Genomic DNA, 18,878 nt, shown 5'->3' on the forward strand with positions numbered 1-18,878 from the left:
TTTTTAGATTATTCCTATATTCTTGAAAATGTTAGATGTATTCTAAACCAAGATTAGGAGTAGGTACTAGCTTAGAAAGACACATAGACATCTTTCCTTTTTTTCTACCTGTTTCTCCCAACCCATATAGTGTTTTCCTACTCTTTTCTTTTCTCTTCTTGCCTTTGAGTTTACTAGCTTTCATCTTTTTTTTCCCCAGGGTTTCAGGCTAAGAGATTAATGATAGAAAATGGGCTGTATATTTAAGCTTATACATATTCAGAAAGCTAATGATGTTGAGGGAATGAATAGAGGGAAGTGAAGAAAGTTGATGAAAATTTTTGTTTGTTTGTTTTTGTTTTCCCTTCTTAGCGTTCCCGTCCACTGTCTGCCAGTGATGCAGAGATGAAAAACCTTGTGGGCTCAGCCCGGGAGAAGGTGCCGGGGAAGTTAGGTGGTTCTGTGCTTGGTCTGTCAATGGAGGAGGTAAAGAGAACTCCATTTCAGGCTTTTGTGGGTGAACACAGTGTTCAGTAAAAATTAGTGAGTTATTCATAACGTTCTTAACCAACTCATATCTTATATTGAAAAGAGAAGGATTCAAGTTGGGGGAAATTTCTTCTCAGAAAACATATCTCAAGTGGAGTTAATTCCTTCCTCATACTTCTTTCATATTCTTAGTCATAACTCTTTCTCTGTCCTGTAACCACAAGGATTCCAGTTTTCAAAATAGACACTCATTTTATTTTCTCTTCCTCCATGTAGATCAAAGTTTTACGGAGGGTGAAGGAAGAGAACGATAGGAGAGGTGGATTTATTCGCATATTCCCTACATCAGAGACGTGGGAAATATATGGGTGAGGTGACTACCTTTTTTTTTTTTAAATCTCTACTTCAGGTCCACAGAATTGGATTGTGACATAGTGTCATCATCGCTCTCCCAAGTTGTGCTTTTCTTATTTTGTGTATTTATTTATAAGAGTACGAATATTACCCAACCCAAGAACTAGAACGTTAACAGTAGTTAAATCTACCTGTGCATTATTCCTCTTTTTTTTTTTAATCCCCTGTCTCTTTCCTAATTTAGTCCCCTAACCCAGGGGTGGACACTGTCCTAAATTTTGTGGTTTTCGTTACCTCGATTTGAAAAAAATTATTGTTTTATCTTCTATATGTGTGCCTAAACAATATGTTATTTATTTATAATCATTGAGCTCTCGTTTACATGTAATAAAATGCATCCATTTTAAGTGTACAGTTTGATGAGTTTTAACAAATATAAACACCAGTATTTAACCACTACTAGCAATCACTGCAATCAAGATATAGAACATTTCCATTGCCTCCAGAAGTCCCCTTCTGCCCCTTTACAGTCAGTCTCCCTCGCTACCTCAAGCATAAGTGGAATCGTACAGTATGTATTCTTTGGTGTCAGGATTTTTATGTTTGGTGTAATGTTTTTGAGATTTATCCATGTTGTTGAATAAAGTAATAGTCCATCCCTTATTACTGTTATGTGCTGTTTCATTGTATGAATGTAGCACAATTTGTTTATCCCATCACCTGCTACGCAGCATTTGGCTTGTGTACATTTTGGGGCTATTATGAAGAAAGAGGCTGTGAACATTCATCTCTAAGTCCCTGTATGGATATATGATTTTATTTCTTTTGGATAAATATCTAGGAGTAGACTAGGTGGGTCATATGATAAGGGAAAAGGATAGTACCATTTTACATTTCATCAGCATAAAATATATGAGAGGTTCAGCTGCTCCCCATTCTTGTCAGCACTTGTTATTGTCAGGCATTCTGGTAGTAGCATATCTTGCTTTTTTCTGAGAAATGATATTGAGCATTCATGTGCTATTAGCTATTTGTGTATCTTCTTTTGATTTTAAATAGAAGATTTTTATCTTTTTATTATTGTGTTATAAAGGACTGTTGATGAAGTCCTTTCTCAGATATGTATGTATATATATATGTAAATATGTATGTGTATATATATAATATTCAAGTTCATGGCCAGCTTTTTCACTTTGTAATAATGCCTTTTAAAGAACAGAAGTTTTAAATTTCAGTGAAGTCCAATTGATCAACTTTTTATTAATATATATTTATTCAGTATTAACCCAGTGTCTAGGACTTTGCTTGGTGCTTTGGAGTATAAAGCAAATATTAGGATCCTTGTTCTTTGAGAGTTAACAGTATGATTATGGAGTAATTATTTATCAATATAATAAAAATAGCTCAGATTTATGTAGCTCTTCGAACAATAACATGATTGAAATAATCTTCTGTCCACATTTCCATGCCCTTTTTAGCATCTCCCATTCCCAGTTTCATTTGACCTTTTTCCCCAGCTGCATTTTTTGGTGGTGGTTTTGTTTTTATTTTCCAGTTTTATTTTCTAAGTTAAGTCCTCTATTTAATTTTAATATATTCGCTGCTACTCTAGTAGTTTATAATTTTAATTTGAGCAACTGCTTCTTCCTTTCCCACTTTAGAAACAGTATATAAGTAACCTGTCACTTCTGTGCTTGATTCATATTTTTATTTCAGTATTTTCCCTCTTCAGCTCAGTGTTAGAAATAATGTTTCTTTCTTTGTCTTTCAGGTCCTACCTTGAACACAAGACCTCCATGAACTATATGCTGGCAACACGTCTCTTCCAGGACAGGTGGAGGTTGCTATTCTTATAAATTTGGTAGGACTAGATCACAAAATTAGGAGAAAGTACATGCAAATGAAGGAAAAAAGTTTTTAAAAGTCTTCGTGTAAAATCTTTGATAGAAAGGGCCTTGTAGAAAGCACAATATAACATCTCATTTTTAAAGAATTCATTTGCTCTCAGCAGTTGGTAACTTTTCCAGAGGCTAAGAATGTTAAACTAACCGAGCTGCCTTCGTTTAGAGTGGGGAAGATGTGTTTATATACTAACAAATACACCTTTTTATTAATATATATTTATCGAGTATTAACCAGGTGTCTAGCATTCTGCCTCGTGCTTTTGAGTATAAAACAAACATTAGATGAGATTAAGCCATAACGATCTTAATAGATGCCCTACACTTTATTCTGAGTAAGGAAGGCCCTTACTCAGTGCCTTTCTACTTAGACACAGTTTTACCAGACATGATCATCTGTTTTTCCAGACTAGAGGAGATTAGAGTGATCAGATTAGAAAAGGTGGAGGGGAGATAATTCACAAAATAAATACACTGAGAATTCTAAGAAATGATGACTGATAGCCTCAATACAAGGGAAAATGGGGAAATGATGGAAAACAGACATTGGAATTCAAATAGCACAGCAATCAGGGACTGCTAAGTCCCACATACTTTTTTTGCCCCTGAGACAGAACTGCATTACAGTACAGTTCAGTAATTGACTATCAAAATAAGGTACTTTAGTTATTTAGAGAAACCTATATTAGTTACAGGGTTTTTTTTTTTTTTTTTTTTTTCCAGGATTCTTAAAATAGATACTCAGATTTCAGCCATTTCTTGCAATTTCATCATCTGTTATAAGGCAATATAGGGGATTTGCAATTTCTTTCTAAATCTGTGGCTGTTGCCATTAATTAACCAATTACATTGTGTGGCTTCTAATGAAGAGATACTCAGATTTACTTAGAAGACATAGAAGCTCAGTCCTTTATCTATAACCTGTTTTTTCTCTCCCCCTGCTCTGGAAACTTTTGCAAGGCTCTTCTATCTGTAGACTTCATATATTTTACCAAGATGTGTTCTGACGTATTACTTTTTATACTTTTGGTTTTGCAGTGGATGAGTTCTTTAAGTCCGAAGATTTAAGTCTTTCAACTGTAGGAAGTATCCCCCTCATCCTGTCTTTCCTCTCCTTGTGGAACTTCTGTTAGATGAACTTTGCATATTTTGCGACGTCTTCCATATTTCTTTACATTTTCCCTCATACTTTTGATCTCATTGTCTCTTAGCTTTAAATTCTGACAGATTTCTTAAATTTTGTCTCCTAAAACTCAAAGTAAACCTAAGCAGTTATCTGTTTTTGTTATTCAACAACAGCATAGGAGAGGATTATTCAATTCACTTTTTTATTTTGGCAAGTATTTTAATATCCAAGAAATATTTTTTCTTTCTGACTAGTTTTCGTAGTTTATGGATATAATATCTTTTCACATCTCTTTGACTGTCTTAATTACTTTATTTAAAGGTCCTTTCTGTTTGTTTGGTTTTTTTTTCTTTTTTGCATTAGATTTAATTCTGCATTAGTTCTGTTTGTTTATGTCATTCTTTCTAGTTCATACTGTTATGCTTCCTCAAATATTTGATGATCTTTGATTGTCCAGTTATATTTGTAAGTAATGGATTGTTCGCTTAGGGTTGGTAGTTTTCATAAGTTTCTCCATGGATTGTCTATTTCTAAATTGACATGGACTTTATACTTGAGGCTAGGCTAGGTCTTTCCATTCTTGGGCTTCCCAAGAGGGAGAAGGAAGGCAGAACAGACAATCCAGGAACTACCACAGGAGCTAAAATTAGGAAACATTCTCCTATGAGTAGCATAACAATAAAAAACTTTGAGATATGACCATATACATGTTTCTTTATTAACACATTCAATAACAAGACCTAGCAATGGGTCTAATAACTACCACAATTTCAAAAGTATGATAAGTGTTGGCAATATTTTGAGACACCTGTAACAACTCTGAAGTAATATAAAAAAAGATATTTCTTTTGGTAACAAAATCACACTAATACTGCCGTGTATGGTTCCTACATGCATATGAAGGAAATGTGAGATGTCAGGTAGAGGATTAATTTTTTTTCCATCCAAGTTGTTGCACTCCCTGAATTCTTTCTTCAGGCTCTAGTTAACACTTCTGTGTGTAAAACATTATAAAAACTTGGATTAAAAAAACCTGAATCTCACTGTTTAGCCAAGAAAGTCCCTCATGATCTGCTCTTGACTACCTTTTTAAGCCTAATCTCCACTTTTCCACAGAATCCATGGCTAATCAGACCACATCTGCTTGCTTTTCATGCTTCCTTGTCCTTACCTACTCACCTTCTCTTGGAATGATCCCCAACCCACCCCTAAATTATTCTTCTAGCTATGTCCTTCATCCTGTTACTGAGACTAGGAGTAGGCTCTTACCCAAGTCTGATTTAGATTCTCATATTGTATTATAAGTGCCTGTTTAATAACTACTCTGTCTACTTTACAAGTTGGCTTTTAAGAGTAGGTACTCCGTTATGGTTATCTTTGTCAATATCTAGAATCTACCACATGGTAGCACACACACAAAAACATGCATTGAAAACAATTGAAAAATTGAAATTGTGTTCATTGTTAGCCCAGACGTCTTCCAAAAGTCTGTTCTCTTCCATCTAAATTGATGTTTTCCCTCTTGCAAATTCTATTGTATTATGGTCAAAGCTACTTTCAAATAAAATATCTAATCATTTCTTTTAGGTTAATTTTGTCAGCTTTTCCTGCTCTCCTCAACCCTTCCCTCACCCTGCCCGGCAAACGTTATCTTGCATACTATCCTACAGTATGGTGGTATTTTTAACACTGTCATATTAGTAACACTTTGTGACCCATATTTATCCCCTGGCTCTATTCCCAGACTGAAGTATTGGTGTTAACTAAGAAACCACCTGGATGATGGTAATGTGATTGCAAATTAGTGGAGAAAACCATTATCTGATGAAAAATTTAAAATCATTTTGAGGCTTTTTGATGACAGTATCAGGACATTAACATGAAAAGAAGACATGGGAAGGGAAAGACAAAATGTTTTGGGGAGGACAAACTTTTCACATTATTTTCTGTAGATAGGAAATCTTAGTATTGACTGGATCTGTCTCTTTAAAAAATAAATACCAAAGGTTACATGTTGTGTATTTTCATTTATGTAACATTTTTGAAATGATAAAATTTTATAACAAAGAACAGATTAAAGGAAGTTAGATAAGAGGTGTGTGGTTATAAAAGGGCAACACAGGGGTCCTTATGATGTTGGAACTGTTCAGTGTTTTGTCTGTGGTGGTGGATACATGAACATTCGCAAATGAATGGATTTTTTTTAGAAAAAAGAGTATTAAGTGAAAGGAAATTGAATGAGGAGAGAATGTTTTAAAAGGAAAACAAAAGCCAATTTAAACATGAATGGCATTCATTTCCTGTGGTTAGAGCCCCGTTCTAGTTTATAGACAATGGAGAGCATCACTTTTGGAAACTCTTTCTCATGAGCAGCCTTCTAAAACCTCATGAGAATTGAGATTGGTTTCTTTTCCTAATACAGTTCAGTGAAAGTATAAAGAGCACTAGAGTGTAAGACCCAGGGCTTAGGTCTCACACTCTAGTGCTCGTTATATAATTTAAACCCATTAGGCTCCCACCTTGGGCATACCATGAAACGGTCTCATACTGCTTCTTTTTACAAATGGGGCTGATAATAACCTTCTTCACATGCTTGTGAAAAAAGAGCGTATTTTGATTTGTGACTAGGTATACAAATGCAAGTAATTGCTAGGATTTTTCTCTAGAATCCATTTGTTCTTTTTTGTTTTTATTGCTCCCCAGGCTTACAGTATTCTGTTCTTTTCTTAGCATGTTCTTAATTCACGTCTCTTCTTCTCCCCCAAGATGGCTTCCCTGGTATAATTCCACTTTGAATCTGTAATACAGATTTCAGGAGTGTGTGTGTGTGTGTGTGTGTGTGTGTGTGTGTGTACTCAGTAGAGTATGTCTGCATAGTGCCCTAACCTGCTTTTCTTTTCTACTCCTGTAGGGGAAACCCAAGAAGAAGCTTATTGACAGGAAGAACACGGTAACTGATTTTTAAAAGTTGAGAAATTCTTTCATGCGCATAATGTGTGACCATGCATGGACTAAGCACAATATTTTATATAACCATAAACTATTATGGTTATATAAAAATTTATATAACTATTCAGCTTGAATAGTAACATAAAAATGTTTTCTACTGAAACACTGTTCTGTGGAATCTTCTTACAAACTACGTTTGGGATTTACTTTTTTTTTTTTTTAATATAACGACAAGTGTATTATTTCAACTGATAGTAGTATTCTCGTTTGGCTATATGAGAGAGACCAAAGTATTCGTAAGATTTCATGACTATTCTCATGTTAGATTCAAAAAAGAAGTTATGTTTCGTCCTTGAATACCCGGGACATACAGCTCTGCACCTATGCGACTGAGCAGAACTGCTTCCAGTGTGTATGGAACTAAAAGTATGCAAAATACCTTTGGCTCTTTATTTTGACAGAGGGGAGAAAGGTCTTTGAGGAAGGGCTGGGATGGTCTTGTCCAACTGAAGACTCTAACAACAACAGAAACTCAGCCCTAAACACACAGCCGCTGGTTTGGGACATTACATACATCCTCTTTGTGCTGTGTCTCATTAAAAAAAAAAAAAAACTAAATGACCACAATAAGAAATAAACCTCCTCTATCTAGCTTTTTGTTTTACATTTAAAAATGAAGATAACCTGGGTTTTATCCCAAGCTAATTTTTCCTTAAAGATGGACAACATTTTTATTGCCATTTAATTAAGAGAAAACTGAGAGAAATCAAGTTTGTAGGTTGTTTCAAAATGAGGGTCACATTTAGTTTATAAGTTTTTTTCTGTTTTTTAGTAAAGGAATATGCTTCCTAGAGTATATACTATCAATTTAGAAATTAGAAAAACAAAACAAAACAAAAAAGAAAAAACATAAAATCTTAACAAGAATAAAGATAAGTGAGTTCTGTTCTTTATTTTTTGTCACTCATTTTATATTGCCAGTTGTAGGGTTTTGTTTTTTGGCAGTGTAAAGGTCTAAGCAAATGAATGGTAGCATATGACAGACCATATGCTGGAACCTGAAACAAGTCTTAATCAATTTGAAAGGATTAAAATCATAAGGAATATGTTTTCTTGACCACAATGGAATTAGAAATCAGTAACAATAGAAAGTGTTCAAATATTTAGGAATTAAATAATGCATTTCTAAATAATGCATGGGTCAAGGAAGAAATCATCTAAGATGTTAGAAAATATTTTGAACTGATCGATAATAAAAATAGTAAACTAAGAGTCACCCAAAGTAAGTAGAAAAAAGGAAATAATAAAGGGCATAAATCATTTAAATAATAGACAAACAATAAAGAAAATTAATAAAATCCAAAATTGTTTATTGATAAGATTGCAGACTTGATAAACCCTTTGGTAGACTGATCTAGAAAAAATAGAATACTTAATTACCAAGATGAGAAAAGGGGATATCACTATAGACCCTACAGACATAAAAAGGCTGTTACGGGAATATTATTAACTTCATTCCTCTGCTTTGACAAATTAAGTGTCTGAATTCCTTGTGGAGAGAGAACACTTAGAAAAACTGACATAAGCTGAAATAGAAATTTTGAATAGCCACATACCTATTCAGAATATTGAATTTATAATAAAAAACCTCCCTAAAAAGAGAACTCCAGGCCCAGTCGTTTAACTAGTGAACTCTATCAAGCATTTGAGGAAGAGTAATGCTAATCTTACACGAACTCTTTCAAAAATCTAGGAAGAGTTACTTCTCAATTTATGTTGTGATGCCAGCATAACTATTGACACCAAAATCTGTTAAGACATTTAAAAAAGAGAAGAAGAAAATTACAGGCTACTATCTTCATGGATATAGACACAAAATTTCTTCAAAGAATATTAGTAAATAGAATCTGCTAGTATATAAAAAGGATAATACACTAAAATGATATTTTTCCAGTAATGCAAGGTTGGTTTGACATTTGAAATTAGTCAGTATAATTCATCACATTAACTAAGGGAGAAAAAACTAGATGATTATTTTATTAGATGCAAAAAGAAAAGCATCTGATAAAATTTAACACATTTATGAGAAAAACTCTTAGCAAATCAAGAACAAAAGGAAACTTCTTCAATCTGGTAAAGGCCTTCTTTGAAAAACCTATTTCTAACATCATACTGAGTGGCGAAATACTGAAGGCTTTGCCCCAATGATTCGTAATAAGGCAGGATGTCTGCTCTTACCACTGTATTTCCTTTGTGCTAGAGGTCCTGAGTAGTATGACAAAGCAAGGGGGTGGGGGATTAAAGGAAGAAGTTACATGTCTTTATACTTGGATGACATGATCAGGTTAGTAGAAAATCCCAAGGTACAGAATACAAGAACATACAAGTGCACTTCGCAAAATGTTGGGATACAAGGTCGATATACTAAAAAAATTTTTTAAATGCTAGCAGTAAGTAATTGGAATGTTAAATTTAAAATTCTGTTTATAATACCATTTGAAAATATGAATTTTTAGAGATTAATTTAACAAAATATGTTCAATACCTATACAGAAAAACTATTAAATATTACTGAAAGAGATTAAAGAAGATCTAAATAAGTGGCGAGATATGCCATGTACGTGGATTAGAAGACTTAATATTGTAAATATCCCTTCTCTCCAAATTGATCTAAAGATTCAGTACTATCCCAGTCATTATTCTAGCAGATTTTTTGTAGAAATCGACTTTTTTTTTTTTTTTCATTTATACAGAACTGCAAAGGACTTAGAATATCCAAAGTAATCTTGGAAAAGACTTTGAGTACCTGACTTAAAGAAATACTGTAATGCTTATATAGTAATCATAACTGTGGCAAATTGATCAATGAAACAAAATAGAATCCAGAAAGAGACCAGTGTTTATGTGACCATTTGACTTTATAAACAAAAGTCTGAAAGCAATCCAATGGAGAAAAGGAAACTTTTTATCAAATGGGGCTGAAACTGGCTATTATGTATTTTTAAATGAACCTCAACCCCTATCTCCCACAAAAATTAAAGATAATTCATAGATATAAACACAAAAGCTATTACTATAAAACTTCTTAAGGAAAATATCTTTGTGACTTTGAGCTTGGCTAAAGTTTTTGAGACATGACACAGAAAGCAATAAACAAAAAGGGGGAAAAATGATAAGCTAGATTTCATCAAAATTAAGAACTTTTGTTTATCATAAGATACTGTTAAGAAAGTGACTAGGCAGGCTGTCAAAAGAAGATTCATGAATAGCCAATATGCTCATGAAAATGTGTTTAACATTAGTTATCAGAGAATTGCAAATTAAAATGATGAGGTACCACTAAACACCCAGCAGATGGTTAAAATTACATCGAATCATCACATAGTACACTTTAAATATCTTAAAATTGTATTTGTCAATTATACCTCAATAAAAGGGGGGTGGAAATGACTGACAGCATCAATCAAATGGTGAGGATGTGGAGCTCATGGAACTCTGATAAGTTGTCATTGGCAGCATAAACTAGTACAAGCACTTTAGAAAGAGTCTGGCAGTTTGTTAAAGAGCCAAGAAAATTCCACTTCGAGATCTTTACCCAGTAGAAATGAAAAATATAACTACAAAATGACTTGTACAAAAATGTTTATAGCAGCTCGATTCAGAATATTCCAAAACTACAAACAACCTAAGTGTCCAACAATAGGAGAGTAGGCAAGCTGTGGGTTGTTCATCCAGTGGACTAATCCTCAACAATAAAAAGGGATCAGTGCTGATACACACAACATGGATGAGTCTCAGAAACATGCTGAATTAAAGGAGACTTAACACAAAAGAGTTTATTCTGTGTGGTTCCATTTTTATGAAGTTCTAGCAGACAAGCCTAATATGTGATAAAAAAAAATAATTCAGAACAGTGGTTTCCTTTTGGAGTGTGAGAGGGGAATTGACTGGATATGGGCATGAGAACTTTCTGAGGGTATTAGTAGTGTTAGAGTTTGGGTTATATAGCTCTGGGCATTTGTCAAAAGTCATCAAGTGGAAATTTAATATTTAAATATTTTACTGTGTAGTTTTTAGCACACCCCCCAAAATCCCCCAAACCCAAAACAAATATCGAACTCTAGATACTAACTGTATGCATGCTGAAGTGTTTAGGAGGGAAGTGCACCGATATCTGTGTGCAACTTTGAAATGCTTCAAAAATTAGATGGGTCAATGATGGATAGAAAAATGGAAGATTGGATGTATATGTGGTGAAACTAATATAGTAAAATTGATTGTAGAAACTAGGCAATAAGTAAATGGATGTTCGCTGTACCATTTTAAAACTTTTAGGTTTGTTTAAATAGTTGGCAAAATAAAATGAAATAGATGTAGCTAAAAGGGATTAAAATTTATAGGAAATTCAGTTGCTTATTAATTTGAAAATATTTATGGTATTAACAGCATATGTGTGCTGGGCACTCTTGTAAATATCACTGATGCAGTGATCAACAAGACAAGCGAGTTCCTTGCTCTCATGTTAATTCTGTTGATCATATTCACACTTTCCTCAATATTCTCTACCTTCATCCCTGTACTGGTAAGGATTTATCTATTCAGGGTTTAGAAACTCATAGCTGTTGTTTAAAAATATTAGATTTTTTTGTTGTTTAATTGACTGAAAATATATTAATATTCGCAACTGTGTGTGTGTGTGTGTGTGTGTGTGTGTGTGTGTATGTGTGTGTGAGAGAGGGGGGGGAGGGAGAGGGGCAATGTTCAGTTGTTGGGACTTTGTAAACCGAGTTTGAATTATCTGTCGAACCTTTTAGAATTCGCTAGTTACCGTGCCCAGTCTGTCATCAGTACAGTTATCTGTCAAGCTCAGTCTTGAAATAAAAGAGAGAACTTTCTGAGGGTTGTTTTTCTTTCCCCATAGAATAACTACTGATGGAGCACCAGAATTGAAGGTAGAGAGCGTGAATTCAAAAGCCAAGCTGCACGCTGCTCTTTATGAGAGGAAGCTCCTGTCTTTGGAGGTGCGGAAACATAGACGACGGAGCGGCAGATTGAGGGCAATGAGGCCAAAATACCCAGGTACGTGCTGGTGAGCTTTCACCAAAGCCCATGACCTGGGCCCTGATTGAATCAGTATCTTAATTAATGCTCAATGAGTCAGAACCTTCATGATCACATATACTTAATTTGTATAGTCTTTTTTTCTCTGAAACCGAAATTCAAAAGGATGGTAAGTTTTTAAACCTTCCATCCTCTATTTGTATTGAAGAATACCCAAAGTGCATACATTTTGGCTTTTGCTCTTATTTCAGCATCATGGAATACCTGACACCTTAGAAATGATATTAGCTTAAGTTTAATAGACTCTTGAGCATTATCATTAAGGTTTTTTTTTCATGATTAAGTATTAAGTCCAGTTTTTCTGTTGACACTGCCAAATGGTGTAAATATTGTAAACATGAACAGACAAAGGGGAATTTATTTCTCTCCCAGATTCTCCCATATCTGTTCGGCACTGATAGATTGACTTCCTTTTTTCCCTCTTTCCCTCGTTCATTGAGCCTCTGTTATCAGGCATGTTTGTCAATGAAGTTTCATTGGTGAATAAAAAAGATATGATCCTTGTTCTCATAGACCTTCTAAGGCAGTAAAAGAGAAAGATAATGAATAAACATAGCATAGAAAGATATTCTCCTGCTCTTTATACCTCCATGAAAGGTGCCCTATAAAAACCTCAGACACACTGTGAAGATTACTAAGATGTTTTTTTCCTTAAGTTGTGAGAGAGCCATTGATGTTATGATGAGAAACATCAACTGTAATGAAAATCATTACTAGGTTTTTGGACTATGTAAGACTGGAAAGTGACATGTGTATGCTATTAATTTTGTGTGTTATTTGTGGTCTGATTTATTTAAATGTGGGCTTTTACTAAAGAGATGAAGGTATTGGGAGAGAGGAAAATTTAATCCTTTTTTCAGCAACATTAGTGATTCTTCGCATTTAGTGATTACCCAACCAGCTGAAATGAATGTTAAAACTGAGACAGAGAGTGAAGAAGAGGAAGAAGTTGCATTAGACAATGAAGATGAAGAACAGGAAGCTTCTCAGGAGGAGTTTGCAGGATCCCTTGGAGAAAATCAAGCCAAATATGCACCGTCATTGACCGTTATGGCAGAAAATTCCCCCAAAGAAAATGCCATGAAAGTTCCTGAATGGACTAATAAAGGTGAACAGTGCTGCAGGATTGAGACTCACGAACCAGAACCCAAATTTAACCTGATGCAGATTCTGCAAGAGAATGGCAATCTTAGGTATGTACCTTTTGTAATCATAATAGTAAAATCGATAATAACTAACTTGTACTGTGTACCAGGTGCTAAGATGGTGGCTTTACAGCCATTTTGCGTTTCTCAATCACAGCAGTCCTGTGAAGTAATGATTATGATTTGATGTTATTAAGGAAACTGAGCCTTAGGGAATTTACTTATCCAAGGTAGAGAGCTATGATACAAACTCAAGTCTCATTTGTTTGGCCAAATACTTGTTGGATTTTAGTGTTAATCACTAAGAGCACAAGGTGACTGAGACAAGTAGCTTAAGCAACTCACGGTTTAGTTTGGGGACACTTAAAGAGTGAGAATATGACCCCAATATGGACAAACTCCTCTTAGGACACAGAAAAAGAAGCAATTGGTCTTTCTTGAGAAGGCTAGAGAGACTAGGGAGGAGGCAATTTTTGAACCAGGTTTTAACTGATAAGTAAGTTATCAGTAAATGAGGATTTTGAGAGGTTTTGGAGGTAACGGCTAAGAGCTGTTACAGAAGGCCTTGGCAACTTGGTGATGCCATAAGTTAATATAAAGGGCGTAAGAGTTGGCTTCATGATAGAAATAATGTTTCATTTGGGACACAGTGAAGTGGAAGTGCTTGGGGTGAAGATGTTCAGTATAGGTGAAAACATAGCTTTGAAGGTCAGAGTCGAACAGGATTGTGTAGTTGACACGAATACTTCAGATTGGATGAGCTTGTTTAATACACTTTAGTTCAGCAAGCATGGATAGGGAGAAAAGGAAGGGAATTGAGCCCTGGGGATGTTTAATAGTAAATAGACAAGAAATAGCAGTTATGTAAAAGCGACAAGAGTTTCAAGCAATAGAGTGCCTCAGGCAGTTCAAGTCAGAATGAGTAGTGAAAAGAGACACCTGCATTTATGACCTGGGGTGGACATAGTGGGTAGAAGTGAGATTTTGAGTTGAAAAGATAAGAAATCAAGTGTGCACTAACTTTTTCCAAAGATTTGGCAATGAAAGGAAGATGAGAGAGCAAGCCCAGAGAAAGGATCTTTTTTTATTTTATTTTTTTATTTTTATTTTTATTTTTATTTTTTAAGATAAGGATTCTGGAGCTTATTTATAGATTAGGGGATGGTTATGATGCAGAAACAGATATATTGATAGAGAAAGGTCCTAAAGAAAGGTGGAAAGAGGCCAGGGGCAGGTATCTCTCCCTATAAGAAAGCACTATGGGATGGATGCTGTGGTTAGAAGTTAAAGGGAAGGGAAGTTTAGGTATTTATGCGTGATAGCCTTTATTTTCTAAGTTAGAGGTCAATTTTCATGCTGGAAGGGTAGAGGGTGATACTAGGGTTTGGAGGAATAGGGGGTTGGTAGAGTTAAGGTTTGGAACAGGGTCATAGAGTATTAGAATAGTTCCGTTAGTGGAGAGCACACTGAACTCAGTCAGGAGACCTGGGCTCTGGCTTTTTGGTGCTTACCAAACTGGCTGTGTGATCACAGGCCAGCCAGCTTCTCTACACCTCAGTTTCCTTTTCTATTAGGCGAAGGAATGGGATTAGAGAAGTGTTTTTCAAACTGCTTTCAGGAGAGGAAAAAACTATTCCACTGAATTGAAATAGAACATTTGAAAACCACTGGACTATATTCTAAGGTCTTTTCCAGCAATAACATTCTACTTAGCTGTTGTAGACATAAATTATTTCTTCATAAATCTTACGGATCTCATTCTCAGTGAGTAAACTGTTATAATTGTAGGGTGTGTTAATATAAATTAGTGATTTTCAGACTGTTTTGTGGAGTTGCCCATCATTCTTTGGGGCATCTCAGTGATGACTAGGGGTCTCGGAGAGGTCCATGGCAAGGATTCAGGACCCCAGGCTCCATCCCCCTAGTTGTATATTTTGTATATTGAGGATCCACATAGGCTTTATTTTTTAAAAAGTAGGTTTCTCTGGTATAAATCATTGTAGTTTTCATTCTTTTATCTTTTTTTGTTTGGTTTGCTGGTTTCATGTGACCAGCTGACCAATGTGTCTAATACCTTAGGGACAAACTTAGGATTTACGTCCCAGGGATCTCTTAACAAGGGTGGAAAAGTCAGTACTTACTCATTTGATTTGTGACAGTGATTTGCAATAAAATGATTGAACTCTCAACTTCCAAGCAATAATCCCCTTATCCAAAGACTTTCAAGTTTTAGTTTTAAGGGAGTTATCATTAAAATTGGACATTCTGCTACATTTGGGGGTGTCTGACACATGCCATTTCTAGCTCATTTTGCAAGTGAATTTGTTGACCAAAATTGAGAATATTTCGCATTCATTTTGACTTAAAAGTAATTTGTAATGGAAGTGGAACTTATGGGATGGTTGAGGAGCAAGTGGTACATGGACTCTAGGTGAATGTGAATATAATTGTCCTTGTTGAGAAACATTTGAAAATACAAATTCTTTCAAAATGACGTGTTCTCCCATAAACTACCTCTGTTAATTACAAAGATGTAACCTTACTTGTATTTCATGCTCTGAAGATCCTATGTAGTAAACTATTATGATCTTTTGTATTAAATTATGTATTAAACTCTGAAGATCTTATGTATTAAAAGCAAGTCTACTCCCCAACCAGAGTCCCCTCCCATCCAGTCCCTCCAACACATACATAGAGGCCAGACCCCCTTGGGATTTCCAGTTTACTCTGGACGAGTCCTTCATCCTAACCTTGGAGGAACAGTGAGTAGAAAGCATTCAGTGATTGCATGTGTGAGGATTGTAAACAAAGTTTGTGTTGGGCCCTAATCTTCACTGATGTAATTTTGGCTAGAGTGTCAGAAGGCCGATCAGCTGAAGTAACCAAAGTCTCTCCTGAAAGAAAACAGATCTGCCACAATTAGCAGCTGAAGTGAAAATCATCAGCGTCTCTCTGATACGTCTGTCTTCCACTCTATAGCTTATCTGATTTCCTTGTTTTCCACCTGGACCACCAATCAGAAATCAGCTGACTTCTTCAGTGATGTCGCTGAGGTGCTTTTTACTGTATGTGAGGATTTCTTTCTCCCACTGAACATCTGGGCTTGTCCTAGCCTGTCTATGCCAAATTCTGTTGGACCTCACTCATTTGTTCTGGGCTCCAGCCACTCCTGTCTTGTAGTTGAGAAAAGCATGACCTTAAAATTTGGTCTCAAAAGTTCCTTTGTAGGATTTATCTGTTTCCTGCTTTGGAGGCTTTTGCACATCAGAAATATTAGTTGCCATAGCAAAAGCCATACTTTTGCACTAACTGATAAGTATATTCTTAAGGGCCTCCAAGGCAGAAAAACTTTTCTACATTAATATAAAGGCTCTTGTGAAGATTCATTACTTTTCCTGTCTGTTCCCCCAGGAAAGTTGTTAAAAAGTTCAAAGAGATAAGGTTTAAGAGTAGGAAGCCTGATTTTCTATTATTCGATTTTTCCTCCCCAAAGTAATAATGAGAAAATAAATAGGATTCTCCATCTCTGATATTTTTAATAAGAAAAAACACCTCATATACCGTTTAGAAAGAATCTTTATTCAGTGACTGTATGGTGGGCTTTATCTTAGTCATCCTAATAGAAGGATCCTCAAAGTCCACTTTGAGAGAGGCAAGTACACATTTGGTAGGCTTACCATTCTGTCTCATAACAGTATGTTGTTTTGGATTTCTATAGCAAAGTGCAGGCTCGAATAGCATTCTCTGCCTATCTCCAGCATGTTCAAATTCGCCTGATGAAAGACAGTGGAGGTCAAACGTTCAGTGCCAGTTGGGCTGCCAAAGAAGATGAACAGATGGTGAGGCTCTTCTTGTTGAAACTTTTTTACTTTCCCTTTTTCTTTTCTTCTCTTCTCTTTTCTTTTCTCTTCTTTTCTTTTCTTTTCTTTTCTTTTCTTTTTTCCTTTTTCTATTAAGGTAAAGAGTAATATGTTATCTTCTGGTAGGATAATTAATTATTTCATAGTCTAGTTTATAGATTTCTCTCACTTTAATGTGAAGTAAATCTTCGATCTGGAGCCATGTTCATCCATGTGTTTTGAGGGCATCAGTTTGTTTCATTCTGACAGTGGGAATCGATTGCTCCCTAGGTGTCAGGCCCTGTGTAGAGCCCTCAAAAAAAATAATAACTTACAGAGTAATTGCTCAAGCATCTTCATGTTATATTAACTCTTTGTGAAAGGCAATGTCATCCCCATTTTATAGATGAGGAAACAAAGACCTAGAGAAGGGAGGTAACTTGCCTGTTGTCCCACACAATATGTATGTGGTAAAACTGGAACTTGAACCCAGGTATTACAATGGTATGTTAATTGCTCCTCCATTGTTTCCATGAGTCACAGGGCTTTTATTTTTCTGCCCTGATATGTCAAGCTAGCTTTTTGAAGCTAAAGCCCTCTGAGAATGTAGCATCCTCCATCTTAAAATTTTTTCTTTTACTAGTAGTAACTTTATAAAGTTCTTACATTATTGGAAACAAACTTGCGTAATAATTTTTACTGCATATCAGTCATTTGAACATGCCTAGAATTTATTATTCTAACAAGGTTTTCCTTTTTGGATGAGAATGATAGGAAGCTTCAATTTCTTTGGTAAGGTCAATGCTTATAATAGCCACAGCCCTTCCATAGGCTTTTTAACCACAGGAATCTGTCACAGAAAAAAGAGGAACCTTTAAGTCTGAGAAAGCAGCATCCTTCATCCAACTCAGTGGTGACTCTACTGTAATTTTCTGTTCTCCGCATACAATATGCCAGGATTATTTTTAAAAACGTGATGGATATCCCAGGAAACAACTTGTGAATTTAAAGTAGCCAGTACAACCCAAAGATAAAACCTTATGTGTTGTGAATAATTCTTCAACCATCAGTGGAAAATGTTAGCTCTGCTCTTTCCAAGTGGAAAATTAAAACTGCCTTTTCGAGAGTCAGTTTGTCTGTTCCACTGTGAAGAAATAATGTTTTAATATAACAGCTTAAGCCACCCTATAGTAAAGACAGCAGAGTAGAACTATGAAATCCAACCCTCTGGTTATGAGGCTGTTTCTTTATACTGGAGCAAATTGGCACCAAAGGACAATGAATCAAAGTCATATTCAAGAAGAAAAAAATAACTCAGAAGAGAATAACCACTGCAACTGCTGGCTTGGGATTCACACAGGGCTTCTATGGGGCTTTTTACAAGAATATTTGGGATCATCACTGTAAAACTTAATACCAGTCCTGTGCATTTCTTCTCAAAAATTATCTAGAGAGCGAGCCCTAACCCATTCCCTGAAGATTGTAGTGGTCCTGTTTATGAGTAAGGTAGGTGTAGAATTGCCTCTCTGGTCCAGGTTAGGGTTAGAGATTCTTTATCACATAACTCACAGAAGGCACATCAATAGACGGTCTCAATTTTATTGTGTTTGGTGGAGGAGGGAAGGAACAACTATATTTAAGGCCTTGGCTTTGCAGCATCTCTCTTTGAAGCACTTAAGATATCATGAATGGTTTGATTGGTGTCTGTTCAGATCTCAGAATCCTTTCCCTATCTCAAATGAGATGCGTCCTTTCTTCCCCTCAATGACCTTCCACTGTACCCTCCTCTAAAAGGATACCAATCCCCAACTCTAAAAGCTCACTTATCCTTGAGAAGAAAAAGAAATCTGTCACCTTTCAAGCATAGTAAGTTCTTTCTTTTCCTTTATCACTAAACTTTTAAATCGGTAGGTTCTACTCTTCACCTATATTCTTCATTATCCTTGCATTTTTATACTGTATCCTTCTTTTCCTT

General features: G+C 35.4%; 1 protein-coding gene across 20 annotated transcripts in view; it reads left to right on the top strand.

The window, feature by feature from the left end:
* Positions 1-18,878, top strand: part of TTLL5 (tubulin tyrosine ligase like 5) — a 215,592-nt gene that overhangs the window by 62,273 nt on the left and 134,441 nt on the right. For 16 of the 20 annotated variants that reach the window (XM_036238716.1, XM_016122545.2, XM_016122550.2 and 13 more), the window contains 7 exons: positions 352-465; positions 745-836; positions 2,594-2,662; positions 6,761-6,799; positions 11,720-11,877; positions 12,806-13,112; positions 16,783-16,903. In XM_036238716.1, the coding sequence (XP_036094609.1) occupies positions 352-465; positions 745-836; positions 2,594-2,662; positions 6,761-6,799; positions 11,720-11,877; positions 12,806-13,112; positions 16,783-16,903 (900 nt within the window). The remainder of the gene's footprint in view (positions 1-351; positions 466-744; positions 837-2,593; positions 2,663-6,760; positions 6,800-11,719; positions 11,878-12,805; positions 13,113-16,782; positions 16,904-18,878) is intronic. The other 4 variants (XM_016122544.2, XM_016122556.2, XM_016122548.2 and 1 more) reach the window with 1 other exon arrangement.

This window comes from Rousettus aegyptiacus, unplaced genomic scaffold (genome assembly GCF_014176215.1).
Source record: "Rousettus aegyptiacus isolate mRouAeg1 unplaced genomic scaffold, mRouAeg1.p scaffold_m13_p_3, whole genome shotgun sequence".
Lineage (NCBI taxonomy): Eukaryota > Metazoa > Chordata > Mammalia > Chiroptera > Pteropodidae > Rousettus > Rousettus aegyptiacus.